The sequence below is a fragment of the Hippopotamus amphibius genome, chromosome 17, assembly GCF_030028045.1.
Source record: "Hippopotamus amphibius kiboko isolate mHipAmp2 chromosome 17, mHipAmp2.hap2, whole genome shotgun sequence".
Classification (NCBI taxonomy): Eukaryota; Metazoa; Chordata; class Mammalia; order Artiodactyla; family Hippopotamidae; genus Hippopotamus; species Hippopotamus amphibius.
The window spans coordinates 54,720,200-54,737,094 of record NC_080202.1 but is presented as its reverse complement, the minus strand read 5'-3'; the positions used below and the strand labels follow the sequence as shown (position 1 = coordinate 54,737,094).

Genomic DNA, 16,895 nt, shown 5'->3' with positions numbered 1-16,895 from the left:
AAAGAGAGGGGCCCCCGGTCCCCCCACGTGAGCGTCGCTCTCCGGGTGACGGAAGAGTTCACACCAGGGAGGTGGCTGTTCTCTGCCCGACTGTGGCGAACCCAGGCCAGGTGAGCTCCGTCCACCCCGCCCCCCCCCCCACCTCGGAGCTGCCCGTCCACCCAGCCTCAGACCTGGGCGGGGTAGTCAAAGATCCACTGCTCCCTTGGCTTCTCCTCGTAGGTCACCACGGCTTCGGGGATCTCATGGCGGAGGGTGGCGCACATCCTGTCCAGCACCCGGTTCAGCCAGACCTCCACCTGGGGACGCAGCCGCGGGAACCAGAGGGGGTGAGCGCATCTCATGCCGACGGCTTGCTCAGTCATTTAAAAAATAAATCACCACTTGTCACCATCCTCCTCCTCATCCCAGTAGGAGAAATGCCCAGGTTTTCAGGGCAGTAAGAATGACCCGCTTGAAAAACATGGTCAGCAAGCCCAGCTGTACCTGTAAAACTGGTCGCATTGGGCATTCGTGCGCATTAACTGTTTCTAAACAGAGAAGGCGGGGGGGGGGGGGGACCAGAGAAGCATCGAGAGGAGAAGACAGTCTATGTCTGAGCCCACAAAGCGGTGCTGATGATGTTCAGAGACACGGCGTCAGTCCCCCAGCCAGGCCGCCCCGTGTGCCTGGTGGGTTCTGACTCGTGGAGCCCCGACGTGCTCCCCAAGTGCATCATCTCAGGGTCTGAGACTGTCATGCGGACAAAGCTGCCGATGAAGCTTGTGTGTATTTTAAGATACACACCTTCAACTAGCTGTAATGAGGGGGAATATGCCCAAATGGGATAATCCGGTTGGTTTTTCTTTGAAACTACTGACAAACCGCAGTGCAGCAGAGCCCAGTGTAGCTCATGGTTACGTCTGTAAGCAGTGAAATGTGGGAGGCGTCTGAACAAGCTCATGACTGGATCCTGTCACCGGCCTGCCGACCCCGTCTGGCCGGGTGCTCTGAGTTCACGTTGTTGCAGCTCGGGTTTTCTTGCGTGAGATTTTTACCCCCCAAGCTGACTTACCTCTGAATTACATTTTGCTGAGGCTGATGTCAAAATCAATTCGGATGCTGGCTCAATACTTGGGCAAAGAGATGGGGGGGGGGGTGGGTAGCCAGGAAGCATGCTGTCAGCAGAAGGCAACGGCCTCCTGCGGTGGGGAAGCTGGACAGGCAGCCGGGCTGCCCAAGGCAGGGGGACCCCTCTGCTAAAACCAGAGCAGTAGAGCCCGTTATGCTGAACAGGGATGAGAACTTGGCAACTCAGGTGTGTGTGGCCCCCTTCAAAGCAGTCCCCTTGGCAGTAATAAGAAATAAAATAATAAAGCTTCAATAAACCTATTCTCCCCCTCCCTCCCCTCCTCTCTCCTCTTCTTTTTCTCACAATGCACCTCACACGGTACGGGTAAGGCTGTGCTGCAAATTCTATACAAAAAAGTCCCTTAAGCATGTGTTCTGAGAGGCAGAGGGAAGGAGAGAGAGGGATCGTCACAGGCTGGTGGCGACAGCCTGTCTGAGGCCACGTGGCCCTGTACACGCTGCACTGTCACCCTGGGCGGGCAGTGCTCCACTTGCACGTGCGCTCACCTGCCCGGAGAGGTCACATTCCCGGTCAAAGTCCACGTACTCGTCCTCCTTGCTGTACATGCCCAGGCCAAACTTGAGCGGTTTCCCGTCGCCATCGAGGCGGAACTTCAGTTTACACAGGCTGTCGAAGAGCTTGGACAGGTGGCGGCTCACCTGGATTGGTGGGGGGGGGACATTGGATTTTGCCAACTGAGGGATTCGGGGGGATACACACAGCCCGGCTCTTCCTCGGGCGGTTTTAAGCATATTTTGGGGGGGGCGCTTATACTCCCCCCACCCTACCCCTTCACCTCTGGGATGTTGACTAAACACACTTAACCAACAAAGGAAAGGGCAAAAACTGCTCTCAGGCAGAACCTTCTGAAGGTCTGTTCCTGAAGATTTCTTTTCCTTGAGAAGGTTCTGTCGTGGGCCTGGGCCGCGTCCCTTGGTCAGATGCTCAGAACCTAAATCGTGGCGCCACCCTGTGGCTCCCTTGTTGTGTGTCTGGAACCTCATGATGAAAATAAGATACACTCACTTCCCTCCACCTGGACAGCTAACTCTTCTCTCTTTATTTATTTTTAATTCATTCATTTATTTATTTATTGGCTGCATTGGGTCTTCATTGCTGTGCACAGGCTTTCTCTAGTTGCAGGAGCGGGGGCTACCCTTCGTGGTGGTGCACGGGCTTCTCATTGCAGTGGCTTCTCTTGTTGCAGAGCACGGGCTCTAAGCACGTGGGCTTCAGCAGTTGCGGCACATGGGCTCAGGAGTTGTGGCTTGAGGGCTCTAGAGCACACGCTCAGTAATTATGGTGCACGGGCTTCGTTGCTCCACGGGATGTGGGATCTTCCCGGAGCAGGGATCAAACCCGTGTCCTGTGCACTGGCAGGCAGATTCTTAACCACTGCAATCCTTCTCTCTTTTAGGAGAGGAGCCTCGAGGTCCCTTCTCTTCCTGGCACCTGGGATTTACTAGGAGGAGTGGGCATCTCATCTGTTTCCCAGAGGACAAGGATGAGGCTCGGGGAGGGAAGGGCAGGGTCTGAGACCAGTGCCAGGTCTTTCTGTCCTGGCTCGGTCCCTGGGCAGTTTCTGGTATGGATGACCTTGTGGAGGTGCCACAGGGATATCCGTGGACACTCCTCCAACATCCCAGGGTCACCCGGACAGGGGGCTCAGCAGGGACCCACCTGGAGCCCACACCTGGGGTCGGCCTCTCTTCACAATGCCAGGGGACCACCTACCTCCACAGGGTCATTTCCGTTGGAGAGAATGTCCAGGAGGTCAGCTGAGGAGACAAAGTAGAACCTTGGGAAAGCCAGTCTCTTTGTCTCTAAATATTCAGCCAAGGCCTTTTCGCACACAGCCAACCTGGGGGCAGGAAATGAGGCTGCTGAGTTCTGCTCAGCAGAGGATCTTCTCCAGCCCCTCCTTCCACGCGCTGGGCGGACAGCCCTGGAGACGCCCAGGCTGTTCACAGCCCCAATTTGGTTCAAGTCTTCCAAAGCGACACGCTTGTTCTCTGCCAGCCCCTCAGCTGGTGGGCGTCCCCAGACGGCCTGGGCCACAATTTAATCTCTGCAGCTGTTGCTTCCTCTGAGGCTGAAGGCGCGCTCTGTGGCCGGCATGGCAGGATGTGGCCTGAGAGCTCGTGCTCCCAGGGAGGGGATGTGTGAACCCACAACCTGGGGCTCTCCCCGTCCTGGCCAGCACGGGGTACGTGACTTGGGTTTCCGCCACAGTGAAGCCCCTTGCCTGCACAGGTGTGGGATGTACCTCTTCTTCAGGTTCTCAAGTTTGTCATAGAGACCAGGTTTGTTGGTGGCTTCAACCACATTAGGTGTTTTCACAGCCTCCTCCATCAAGGCCTGGGAAGAGAAGGGGACCGCCAGGGCATCAGGAGCCCCGTTTTCTCCAACGGAGCCCTTTCCGAAAGTGCCCAGGCAGGAGCGAGAGAGAGCTGTGCTCACCTTGAACTCCTGGTCAATGTCGTCAAAGCGCCTGGAGTCCTCCGGCAGCTGGGCGCGGATGTCTTCGGAACCAATGAAGATGCTCTCCAGGTGGCTCCAGGTTCTCTGGACCTCGAACCAGATGGAGATGACCGAGTCTGCCGCGGAGAGCTTCTGCTGCCAGCTTGTCACCTCCTTCAGGAAGTGGGACAGGTACTTGGACATCATCAGGTTCTGCAGCTGCACCTGGTTGTCCTCCAGAGTCTCCACCAGCACCTCGTCCGACTTGAGCATCACGGTGCCCGTCCGCGGGTGCAGCTCGTGCTCAAACTCCATGGTGGACCAGGTACTATCCAGGGCTTTCAGCACCTTTCAGGGGGACAGAAATTGGGTCAGCAAGCGACTGCTACAAAGGGCAGAGAAGGACCCAGCGTTTCCTAGAACGTGGTAGGAAGCCCTTCAGAAAGGAAGGGCTTTGCAGAAAGCCAAGGTGTTCATGCCAATATTATTCACAATGGCCAACAGGTGGAAACAACCCACGTGTCCCTCAGTGGACGAAAGGATCAACAAAATGTGGTATATTCATATAATGAGATATTATCTGGCCATAAAAAGGAATGTAGCACGGGCGCGTGCTACAAATGAAGGAAAACCTGGAAACATGCTCAGTGAAAGCCAGACACAAAAGCCCATGTATTATATGTTTCCATTTACAGGAAGTGTCCAGAAAAGGCAAACCTATAGAGACAGAAAGTGGGTTAATGGTTGCTTAGAGCTGGGGTGGGGGGTATGAGAAGATGGGGGGATGATAGCTAAAGGGTCTGGGTTTCATCACTTTTTGAGCAGATGAAAATGTTCTAAAATTGACTAATTCTAATACGTGATGGTTGCATGTATCTGTAACTGGGCTAAAAGCCATAAATTGTACACTTTGAATGGGTGAATGGTATAGCTCAATAAAGCTGTTAAAGAAGAAAGAAAGCCAAAATGTGACAATTCAAACTCAAAAAACAGGTGGGGAGAGAGGTTTGAATTGCAAAGGAGTCCTCCGCAGTTTCCGCGTGTCCTGGAACTGCCCCCTGGTCCTGGCTGACGGCCAGCCCTCCTGCCCCCCCACCCTCCTTCAGCTTCTCAGAAGGCAGAGGCAGGATGGGCCACAAACCATAAACAAGGGTGCTTTCTAGGAGGAGAGGAGGGTTCAGTAGGGTTAGTCAGGTAGATCAGGACCAGCATTCTTCTCTGCAAAACGCACTTTGCTGTCAACAAAGGATACCTTTTCCATCCCAGACTCTTTCACGGCCTTGTCTACGATGTTTCGGACCTCATCCTCATATTTATGTAGGTTCAGCTGGAGTAAATCCGCCAGGGTGGTCTCATCTGACATTTCAAATTTCACCTATGGGAAAAAAAAAAAAAATAGGCACATTCCACATAAGGCCACATGTCTTCCAGTTGAGGGACACCTTTGTCCTTCACGGAGAGGCAGGCGAGGGAGTAACCCAGGCCATGGAGGGGGCAGCTGGAAGCTCTGTGACTTGGGCAGTCACTTCTCCAGGCCTCGCCTCTCCTCCCTGTAAAACTGGTAACAGCAAAGCCCACATTCACCCATTTAAATCCACCCAGTAATGGACTGAATACTGTCCCCCCAAATTCATGTCCACCTGGACCTCAGAATGTGACCTTATTTGGAAATGGAGTCTTTGCAGCTGTTAAGGATCTTGAGATGAAATTGTCCTGGATCAACTGCATGGAACTGCATGTAAACACCGATGACAGGTGTTTTCATCAGAGAAAGCAGAGGGAGATTTGAAATGCAGAAGAGCCCATGTGACCATGGAGGCAGGGATTGGAGGGATGCGGCCACAAGCCAAGGGATGCCAGAAGTTGGAAGAGGCAGGGAAGGGTCCTCTGCTAGACTGTCAGAGGGATCACGGCCCTGCCGACACCTTGATTTCAGGGTTTTGGCCTCCAGAGCCGGGGAAGAACACGTTTCTGTGGTTGTAAGCCCCTCATCATGTAGGCCTTTGTTACAGCAGCCATAGGACCTGATCCACCACCTCAGGAAGCTGCCGTGGTAGTAACAGGTGTGGCCGAGTCACAGGTACTGTTACTCTAGTAACAATACCACATATTTGCATGGTGTCACCCAGCCCTCAAACCCTTCTTGCTGTCAGACAGACATTTCCAAGCCCACCACGGACACTGGTTTAACCAATTGATGGAATTAACTGTCTCTCAATCACGGTTCAGAAAACACCTGCCCAGGTCTCAACAAGTCCTTGGTGATGCCCAATTCCTGGGACATTTTAGTTGCTTGCTGATCACCACCTGGCAGTCTCTCCCAGGCCCGGGATGGGGTATACAAGCCTGCTGGCCAGTGGTCTCAGTACTCAAGATAACCCTTCTGCTCCTCTGTTTCTCCCCGCCAAGGCCCAGGCCACACCCCAGGTGCTCCTGAAGCTGTTCCTGCTCTTCCCTCCCTGCAGAGGCGGCCTCCTCTATGCTCCTAGAACCACCCCTGAGCATCCCACTCGATGTCCCCAAAACCATAGCCCGCGCTGTCCTTTCTTCCTCTGCTTCCCTGAGAGCAGGGCCCATGTTCTCTCTCTCTGCATCCTTGGCATCTACGTGGGGCCTCTGCAGAGTAGCCATTGCATAGAGTTTTGTTCAATGTTTGCTGACAGTGGGGTTGTTCCTATTTGCCTTCTGTGGGTGTCAGGGCCAGTGATTCCCCCACTACAGAATATCCTTGGGAAAATTTGGGTTCTAGGACTCTGTGCTCCTGTGGTACATGGGGGACATGGGGAGCTACTCCTCCGCCCCAAACTTCCTGAGCCCCACGACATTCACCCTATAACCATAACTGGCTGCATAATTTGCGGGACCCCGTGCAGATGAAAATGATGGGGCTCCTTGCTAAAAAATTAATAAGGATGTCACCATGGCGACAGCACAGCATCCAACCTCTGAGCACAGAGCCCTGTGTGACTGCCCGGGCTGCATGCATGTGAGAAGCCGGCCCCGCCCACACTCAGCTTTATCCATCAGCCCCGCCCATCCCGCAGCAAGTTCCCAAGGAGCGGCGCCCTCCTCCCCCATGGCGCGGTACCTGGGTGGCCTGCATGAGCTGCTGCCAGTGGCGGTCCCGGATGGCAGGGTTCTGCAGCTCGCTCACGGCACGCAGGGATGTGGTCATGTTCTTTACGGTGTTGTCCAGCCCCACGAAGGCGTCCCAGCTCTTCATCTCCTTGTCCAGGGACCTCACGTCCTTGGCGAACTTCTTACAGTCTATGTCCATCTGCTCGACGTTGATGTTCTTCCACTTGGTGGTCTTCCAGTCGTCGATGCTGCTGTTGACCTGAGACGGAAAAGCTCACTGTCTCCTCTGCTGGGGATGGTTCAGGAAGGCACCTGTGCCGCCTTCCTGCCATTGCTCTCGGGGAGCAAAATCCAGTGAGGAGTCTTGAGAACTAATGACAGAGCTTGGTAAAGTGTGTGGCTACAAGGGAAAAAAAACAACAACCCAGTTCTATCATGAAAGATTCAACTTAAAAGTCAGCAGTTGGCAAAACGCGGGCCTTGTCACTGCTCACCAGGATCTAGTTCTGTCCCACATCTTGGTGCAGCCACGTAAGCTGCCTTGACCAATGGAACACGGGTGATGCCCGCCACTTAGGGGCAGACGCGTCGGATTGCCAACACCCGACCCACAGTTCCCTCCGTCTGTTTTGGCAGTCGTGGACGCATGCATTGAGCTGCCCAAGGGTTGCTTGGAACTGGAGTATGGACTTTGTGTGAATGAGAAATACGTGTCTATGGTTAACTACACACAGATTTTCTTTTTTAGGGCTGTTTGTTACTGCAGAGTAACCTTGCTTATAGTGACTGATTAAAAACACACCAGAAAAAATTTCACTGACGACAGGATGAAACAAGACACAGGCACTACTGGGGGACAATCCTACCAAGCGTGGAGACAGAACCCCGTGAAGCCACAGTCTTTAATCCAGGGTGGGCTGGGAACAGGTGTGCAGCCGGAAGGGCCAGTCCTGGAGGAGGCTAGAGGTTGCTGAGACAGGCTTGGGGCAGAAAGGTCTGCCTGGCCTTGACCGGCGTCCATGTCAGATAAAGACAAACCGTTGGAGTACAGGAATCGATGGCCCTTTCTGGTAGGTTTAAGCTGCTTCTGTATCCTGTTATCACACAAGGGTCCTGGCTAGTTTGTTTTGGACAATTTTTCTCACAATACCCTGACCGGAAATGCGTATCGTTATGTCCTGGGAAGAGTAACCTGTAGTCTCCGGTCCACGGCAGGTGTTGTTTATCAGGGGAAAGTGCTGCATCCCCATCTGACTTCACTGACGGTTCAGTAATGTCGTTCACGCACAAGAGACTTGAATTCAGTGAATTGTGAGAACAAGTATCGAGAGGGCTTTGATGGGTTCTTTCTCTTTGGGGGTGGTTGTGATGTAGCCTGAGGCTCCAAAGATTTATGACACCCCCCACCCCCACCCCAGCGTCTGTGAGAAATAGGTAGATTCAGCATGGTCAGGATAAAGACATTTACAATATTTTACCATGACATAATAACAAAATAAGATAACTGACGAGACAGAGCCTGCTCCTGGGTGGGGGCACTGAATACAGCTGCCAAGACGGCAGCTCCCCCCAGATTAGCTCACGGAGTAGATTCAAGTCTATCCACAGTCATGAGAGTTTTCTATTTGAAGGGAGGAGGATTTGACAGAGACTCTGAAGTTCATTCAAGAGCACAAGAGAGAAGAGCTAACACACACTTAGAGAACTAACTGGGGGCAGGAGTGGGGAGGGATAGATTGGGAGTTTGGGATTGACAGGTACACACTGCTGTATTTAAAATAGATAGCCAGGGACTTCCCTGGTGGTCCAGTGGTTGAGACTCCACACTTCCACTGCAGAGGGCATGGGTCCAATCCCTGCTTGGGGAATTAAGATCCCGCATGCCACATGGTGTGGCCAAAAAATAAAAAAATAAAATTAAGCAATTATCTGTATATTAAAAAAAAAAACCAACAAGGAGCTATTGTCTAGCACAGGGAACTCCTCTCAGTACTCTGTGATAACCTAAATGGGAAAAGAGTTTGAAAAACAATAGACACGTGTATGTGTATAAGTGAATCACTTTGCTGTATACCTGAAACTAACACAACATTGTTAATCAACTATACTCCAACATAAAATAAAATAAAAAATAAAAAGAGAGAAGAGCTAAAATATCTTTGGAAGTAAAGAGCCAAGAGGCGAGACTGTGGGTAGCTAACACGTGCACATACGCTGTGGACACACAGTCTCAATGCCGGGGAGAGCAAGGCTTCCTACTCTCCTTTCAGAGAAAGGGCTGCCCCCATCCACCATCAAAGGCGGCTGTGAGCGAAGGACAACGGGAGTGCCCCCTCTTGGTGCTGGGATGCCACCCCCAACGCCGCCCCCCAGCCTTGGTGCCCCCTCACCATGAAGATCATGTCCCAGAGCTCCTTCAGCAGGCGGACCTCTTTGTGACAAGCCTTGAGCTGCTTGTAGTCCGGGACTGTGACCTCGAACAGGCTCCCAGACTTGCACAGAGCCTCCATGATGCCCTCCATGGCCGCGATGCTCTCTTGTTGCTGGGGGTTCGTGGAAGCCAGTGAACAGGGTCCCCACGCTCAGAGGAGCCTTCCCTGTCTCACCTCACCCCCTACACCCCAGGGAACCTCAGAGCTATCAGCACGCTCTACCCCAAGCCCTCCCTGCCTACCCCCAACCCCGCCCCCCACCAGCTTCTCATTTGATGAGAGGGTGGGGCACCTCCGTGCGCTCAGGCATGAGGACTGACTCTCATGGACGTTACATGAACGCCAGATTTCCTCCTGCCATTTCCTGACTTCCCAGAATTTCCCCCATTTTCTCACTGTATATATTTGTATCGTATCAAAACGTACATAAGTAATGCTTGATTGCTTTGAAAATTAGAAACATCCAGACACGCAAAGAAGCGGGAAAAAAAGGTTCGTCCTGAGCTGCATGGCTGAGTGTGGGCAGCTGTGAAAGCTTTGGTGTGGAGTGTGTACCACGCTCGCTGTGGGTACATGGGGGTTCCCGAGTGTCTGCACCCTGCCTTGGGGGCCTCTCTCACCATGGATGTGGTTCCTAAATGGACTTGACAGGGGAGATCTGCAAAGACCCCAACTTGGGTCTCTGAATAAGTTCTCAGGGGGCTCCAAGGAGAAAATGGGGGCGTCTATGCTGTGGGTTGGCCGTGGAGAAAGGGGAGGACCTTGGCCTCCGGGAAGGGTGGGCTTTGAGGCTGAGTGAGAGAAAGAGCAGAGGCTTGGGAAGGTGTGGGGTGGCCCTGAAGGATATCTTGAGGTTCCCTTGTTCCCACACCTGTTGTGCTGAGGACTGAGGTCGAGGTGTGGGGCTGGGCCCGGGCACAGCGGGGGCTGAGCACTGTGTCCCCCTGTGCTCCTGGGGGCCCCCCAGGCCTCACACACCCCAAACGCTCCTGCCTGGTGGAAGCCCACGGGGACCTGAGCCTGAGTGGGCTGCCACGTCTGGGGCTGCAGAGCTTGCACTTTGGACACTGACCGTGAACTTGGGCAGTGGGAACTGGGGGACGCAGGTGAGGTTTGGCCACCAGCTGCACGTGGCGAGTCAGAGAGAAGAAGGCGCCAGGGAGCAGGGTGAGTGCAAAGCCTGGGGGGACAGTAAACTGCTGACCATGAACGGGATGGGGACCTCGGAGGGGGAGGGGGCTGAGCCGCAGGGTGGGTTCGTGAGGCTTGTGGGATGTTCAGATGTGCGTGAGCTGTGGGTCTGGAGGGGAGACTCTGTGGGGTGCCTGAGTTTATACGTTCGTGCACAAACACACAAGTGCCTGGCCCCGAGGCCAGTCCCACTGAGGCCGTGTTTCTGGGCTCGGGAGAATGACAGCTTGAGAAAAGATGAGAAAGCGCCAGGGTCCCCAGAGTTACCACCCCATCTCCTCCTTGAGCAAAAATACCTTATTGAGGGACTTGTAGGGGTCGGGGTCGCTGAAGCTGAATGGGGCTTCTTGCCTGAACTTCTCTCTGAACTCATGCTGCCTGAGCTGCAGGAGGACCACGTGGAGATGTCAGGCTCGCGGCCACAGGGCCCAGCCGCGGGTGGATGCTGTGCCCCAGCCCCGCCCCCCGAGGCCGTGGTACCTCGAACTGCTGGCACTTCCGCCTCAGGATGCTGACCTCGTTGGCCTGCAGGGGCGCCACGTTCTGCTTCACCTGGATAGCCAGCTTCTTGGTGTTTGTCCACTGCTCTGGCAGCTCCTATGCAGGCGAAGGCCAAAGACCACTCCCTTTTCTGCTCTTTATAAAACGTTCTATTGGGACGTAGTTACAGACTCAAGGGGAGTTGCTATCTCACGGGGAGTTGCAAAAATAGCACAGAGTCCTGTGTGCCTGCCCCCAGTTTCCCCCAGTGGAGGCATCTTATGCAGCTGAGGCGAGATACCCAAACCGGCATCTGACGCTGGGGTGTTTCTGTTAGCAGATGATGGAGTTTGTCCGTTTCCACCCTGTGTTCAAGCTGAATCCGTGTGTGTGTGTGTGTGTGTGTGTGTGTATGTGTGCGTGTGCAGGCATGCACGTGTGTGTGTCAGTGCATGTGCTGTGGGCGTGTGTAGTCCTAGGCAATTTTATCTCACGTGCAGATTCCCGTCACCCCCGCCACACTCCGCATACCCCGCTGTCCGTCACCACGAGGGAGCGGTCTTGTGTTGTCTCCTTGTACCTACACCCGCCATTGTCCCCGCCCCCCACAACCTGGGCAGCCACTATTCTGTCTTCTGTTTCTATGATTTTGTCATTGCAAGAATGGCTTTAGCAATCGGATCACTTTTTGTATTTTCCAAGTTCTCCACACGTGGGAAAATATTGTACTTATCATAAAATATGTTAAAGAAAAAAATCCCAGCCCCCAAATTCTTTACCCACAAATAGATACTGTTTCACATTCTTCTACAATTAACTAACAATTTCTGTTGGCAGAGACACGCCTCAAATGTTTGTCAGAACTTTTATCTCAGCACTCGCCCCATCCATGGCCCTGGAATCCCTGAGGCCTGGCCACACACACTTCAAATCCTGGTCCTTAGCTGAGCCCTGGGCGGGGTAGCAGGGGCAAAATACAGCGTGCTCTAAAGCAGGGCCTGTGCAGCACAAGGTCACCGCGGCCACTGACGCACAACCCTGTCACCCCCTCTGCTGTGGGGTCTTGGGCACTGGCTGGAGTCAGTGCCTCACGGCAGGGGGAGTCAGACCTGTGTGATGGGACGCAGAGCCAGGGCAAAGAAGGGGGAGAGGGAGGGGGCAGCCAGGTCTGGGAAGAAACAACCTCCAGGGGGTGGCTGGGCTGTGGCTTCAGGACCCGTCTTCTCCATCGGCCTCCCCCACCCCCCAGCCCAGCCCAGCCCAGGTGCACACAGTTGTTCTGACGCCGACAGCTGACATTCTGCAAATTAGCTGTAAAGCACTGGGCTCCTTCCAGTCCCCTTCAACCGCCCTGCCGTGGCCCCTCTACCCCACGTGGGGATGGAGCTGGCCGAGACCTTCGGGGTTGGGGGATTCCCAGAGCAGCTGCACCACCCTGTTCCCGCTGCACTCAGGAGTAGGTGTGGGACGTGAAGGCATTTTTAACTCATTGAAACTCCAATCAAAAGGAAGAACTACTGCCTCCCCCCCCCCCCATTTTTGGAGGCAACCTCACTGTCCCCTCATCTGTGGAGAGGCTTGTCCTTCCACCCCACCATTGCAAGGGGATCCCGGGTCTAGAAGAGGAGGTCTAGCCTGCAGGCTCCAGGTCACAAGAGCCCGCTCGTCTCTGGCCCTGCCCCGCGGCTCCCGCTCCCCCGGCGAGGCACCCCTAGGCCTGTCTACCTGCAGCTTCACGTGTGTCTCCTCAGGCATCTCCTCCCCATAGGACTTGAGCAGCTCGATGGTCTGCTTCAGGGGCTCAAACATGTTGTCGGTGGCCATCTGCCTCTCCTTGACCTTCATCAGATGCCCCATCACCTCCACGAGGCCGTCATAATCTCCCTCCTTGAGGGGCTTTGTCAAGCCCGCCCTGGCAACTTTCATGAAGGCTTCCAGGTCCGCGAGGCTGGTGGGCGAGAAGCCGCCTGTGACGGGAGCCCCTCCCGGGGTGGGGGCTGTATTCCTGCCTGCCCGGCACCCCCTGCCCCACCAGCTCAGCTGGTTGGCGAGTCCCAGGTGGGGCCACATCTCAGGGCGGCCTTTGCTGGGCCTCCTGAATGGAAGAGCTGGGTTACATGCTCTCCTGGCTCCGTGCCCCTCCCGGCCCCGACCCCACCTGTGACTGCACAGGTACCGCCCATGCAATTCACGCCAGGCTTCCCTGCCCCACTCGGAGCTCCTGGAGGATTCCTCAGCATCTGTTGCTCAGACACAGTAAGTGCTCGGTGAAGAAGCAACGACCGAGGGACCAGGGCCTCCACTCCCTGCCGGGACCCACCCTCTGTGGGGCTGCTGGCCTCTGAACCTGACCTTCACCCCCACATCCGCCTGGCTGGGGGGAGGAGGCGCCCAGCCGACACCGCGCACTTCAGGGACGCCCGCCCGCAGGTGCCCCCGCACAGGGCTCTCCGGGGCGTGGCCAGCGTCCAGCCAGCGGGGGGTGGGGGTGGGGATGGGGCCGCGGTCCCGGCGCCCACCTGTTGATGACGTGGTTGCTCAGGTGCCGCTTGAACATGAGGCTCCAGCGCTTGACGGTGTTGAGGAGGGCCTGCTTGAAGGGGCGGCAGTCGCACTGCAGCCAGCCGTTGAACACCTTGGTGTTCTCGCACGTGGACACCTCCTCGTACAGCTTCTCATAGGAGTCGATCTGGAAGACACAGCTCCGCTCACCTGTCGGGCGGCCGCGGCTGGGGGCCGGCACAGCGCGTGGGCGTGGGGGAGGTCCGTGCAATGCGCTAGTTTCCTCCTCCCAGCACCCCGGGGGTCCCTGCGGCTCAGCAGTCTATCCCTGATGCGGGACAGCCTGTCAGAAGGGGGTGTCATCCGGCAAGGCCAACAGGGCTTCTGAAGGAGAGCGGGACAAAAGTTCCAAGGGGTGAATGCCGTCCCGGGCTCCCACAGGGCATCCCTTAACTCTTCGCACGTCCTCAGGACCCGCAAGCTCCACCCGCCAGCTGTCCCCACCCCCATGTTGTGGGGCAAAATGTGTCCCCCCACCCCTGTGCATCTCCCCTGTGGGTGGGTCACCCTCACCCAGCTTCAGGAAAAGAGGTGACGTTTCATAAATTTGTTATGTTTTATCATGTTCTATATTCTTTTCTCTTTCTTTCTTTTTTAATTAATTAACTGTTTTTCGGCTGTGCCGCACAGCAAGTGGGATCTTAGTTCCCTGACCAGGGATCAAACCTGTGCCCTTGAAGTGGAAGCACAGAGTCTTAACCACTGGACCACCAGGGAAGCCCTTGCAGTCTATACTCTTGATGTTCTGGTAGCGGGGGCCTTGCTGACTCCAGAGGGACTGCCCCCGCCTAGGGCTGGCTAATTCCTAGAGGCGGTAGACAACCCCCCAGGACCACGCCTTCCATATGCAAACAACCAATCAAAGCCCACACCCCAACTACCTCCTCCAGGGGCCCTCACACTCCAGGCCACTGTCCACCTGTCCTAATCACCCCAGGGCCAGGTGCCTGACCACCTGGGACAGCCAGGACGCCCCTGAGTCACTGAAACGATTCAAACCAGCCCATCCTAAGGCTGCTTGCCCTGCTTTGCCTGTTCCTTCCCATGAAGACCACAGATCAGGCTCTCAGCACGCTTTCCCCTCACTCCCTCTGATTTCTGACCGACACTGGTGCCTCCCCGTGGGGCCCTGCGTGGCATGGAGTGACCCCCTCCTCTCGGGAGCCGTGAGTCACAAACCCTCTTTTCAGGGCAGGTGTCTGCAGGTCTGTTGGTCTCCCCATACTTGAATAATAATAAAACCTACATTTAAAAAACGTTCACCCAAGTTTAAAATCAAGCCTGGTGCCCCTTCGTGGCGGGGCTTCTGGAGGCAAAGAAGCCTCTGGGCGAGGTTCACACACACCTGCTGCTGGAACTGGGTGAGGGTGGGCGGCGTCTTGGGGAGGGTCTCCTCGGCCCGGGTGTCCAAGTCCTCTGGGCTGACGGCGCGCCCGTAGATGAGGAAGTTCTTCATGAACTCCTGGGGATCATCCATCCACAGGTAGGAGTAGCGCTCGAAGGAGTCCTGGTACTCCTCGGCCTCCTTCATGGCGCTGACAACCAGGCTGGATATCTCCTCCCGCATCTCTATGAGGTCCGTCATGTCTTCCAGGTCGGTCTGCGAGGGGCAGGAGGGGAGCAGATGGGTAAGTGCTTCGCCTGCAGTCTCCCTGCCTGGGAGAGTGGCTCCCTGTTGGTGCAAGTGTTGCTAACCTCTCGGGATGGGACGTGGGGACACTTGCCCATTTGCAACGTTCTCCTGTGAGAAGATATGCTGGACGTGACTTTGGCCGGGCAGACCCCAGGACGACTCACACATGGCATCATTCATTCAGTAGTTACTCAGCATCTGCTGTGTGCACGTGGGGGTGGGGGATGTGGACAGTCCAGGAGTGGGGTCAGATGTTCATCGACAAATCACAGAAATGAGACATCACGACTCTGACCCTTGCGTTCAGATGTAACGGGGAGGAGGTCGGGGAACGCTCCCTGAGGAAGTGACCATTGGTCTGAGAGCTGATGGACCATAGGCAAAGAGCAAGAGAAACAGCAAAGCATGTGCAAAGGCCCTGAGCTGGGAGGAGGCAGATGTTTGAGGACCTGAGTGGAGAGCACATGGACAGCCAGAGCAGGAGCATGGGAGGCCCGGGCTGGACAGGATCTGTTGAGTTTCAAGTGACAGAAAACCCAACCCAAATGGTATCAGTGAAAGGCAGCGACTGGCTCACAAAACTGGAAAATCTCAAGATGGAGGGTATGTATAAATCATGTTTTTAAAATTTTCTGTATCTTAAGGAGCTTCAGTATCTTAAATCTTGCTGGCTGTAGAGAGCCTGCCCCTCGCAGGGCCAGCAAATTCTGAGAGGGCAAAGGGCTGGGGTGAAAGCCCACCTTTCACATGCAAACTAGCCAATCCCCCAAACTTTATCTACTTAACACTCACACTCCAAGCCCAGATTCCCCCTGCCCCATCACCCCAGCTCCAGGTACCAGATAACTGGAGACGACCCCCATAGCCCAGAGCCGCTGACACTGACACCGCAGACTGGCCTGTCCTGAGCTGTTTCCCTGGCCCTGACTTGCCTGCCCGCAGAAACCCCAACAAAGTCTCTGGCCTGGGCTTCCCCCTCCATCCTGCTTCTGCCTCATGACCAAAACTGCTGCCTCCCCAGAGCCCCTGCGTGGCCAGTCAGCCTCTCCTTTCAGGGGAATCTTGTGAGCGACATTAATGTTTTCTGTCAACGGCACTGACCTCTCCATGTTGTCACTGAGTCACCTCCATCAATTAAAAATCTCATGGATACAAGTGAGACCAGGGTGGGGTGTGCACAGCCTGGGGTATAGCCTGATCACAGGGACCCTTATTCTGCTTTGTTCTTTCCTGTTCCATCACGCCAAGTCGCTCAGGACCCCAGGGTGGGTGCAAGAGCCCCCGATGTGCATCCTGCCAGATTCTGGAGCACATGTCAGCACATCCTGCCAGATTCTGGAGCACCACACCTCTTCCTGAGCTGACCACGGGTGGCACAGTTCACTTTGCTCTGAGCTCTAGAACAGCCTGCTGCTGCATTTGGGCCGGGGCACCACCTTTCTGTGGCTCAGGAATCCTCCAGCCCTTCTCTCTGCCTGGAAATCCCCTCCCACCCTTCAAGACTCAGAACACGTCAGCTCCTCTGGGGAGCTGTCCTTGACCTTGCCAGGTATTTCCTCATGTCCTCACATCACTATGACACCCTCACACATGCACACATACCTCTGCCCCTAATAACACAGAGCATCTTGCTGTAAATATTTGTTATTACAAATAATATGCGCCCATTATCAAAAAGTTCAAACAAGGCAAAAGGGTATGAAATAAAACGTCCCCTTTGTATCCCCTGTCCTCCCGCCATCCTCACCCCGCGTCCTGTTTCCCAGAAGCCAAGCACTCTTAACGGTCTGGAGTGTATCCATAGGAAGACAGGCTTTTGTTTTGTTTAAATGAATGAAATCACATTCTAAACATTGTTCCACAACTTGATAAACACTTAATAACAAGTCATGAGCAGCTTTCCATCCCGGGCTCCCTTCTGTGACTCATCCGGATGCCTTTGTCTGGA

At 55.0% G+C, this 16,895-nt stretch overlaps 1 protein-coding gene across 1 annotated transcript in view; it reads right to left on the bottom strand.

The window, feature by feature from the left end:
• DNAH17 (dynein axonemal heavy chain 17) overlaps positions 1-16,895 on the bottom strand; it is a 108,791-nt gene that overhangs the window by 62,191 nt on the left and 29,705 nt on the right. Inside the window, exons 19-31 of the mRNA XM_057715191.1 lie at positions 14,660-14,914; positions 13,272-13,441; positions 12,478-12,700; positions 10,753-10,869; positions 10,569-10,655; positions 9,040-9,192; positions 6,660-6,908; positions 4,824-4,946; positions 3,572-3,919; positions 3,378-3,469; positions 2,846-2,972; positions 1,618-1,770; positions 174-299 (exon numbers count right to left, since the gene is read on the bottom strand). Of these exons, the coding sequence (XP_057571174.1) occupies positions 174-299; positions 1,618-1,770; positions 2,846-2,972; positions 3,378-3,469; positions 3,572-3,919; positions 4,824-4,946; positions 6,660-6,908; positions 9,040-9,192; positions 10,569-10,655; positions 10,753-10,869; positions 12,478-12,700; positions 13,272-13,441; positions 14,660-14,914 (2,223 nt within the window). The remainder of the gene's footprint in view (positions 1-173; positions 300-1,617; positions 1,771-2,845; positions 2,973-3,377; positions 3,470-3,571; positions 3,920-4,823; positions 4,947-6,659; positions 6,909-9,039; positions 9,193-10,568; positions 10,656-10,752; positions 10,870-12,477; positions 12,701-13,271; positions 13,442-14,659; positions 14,915-16,895) is intronic.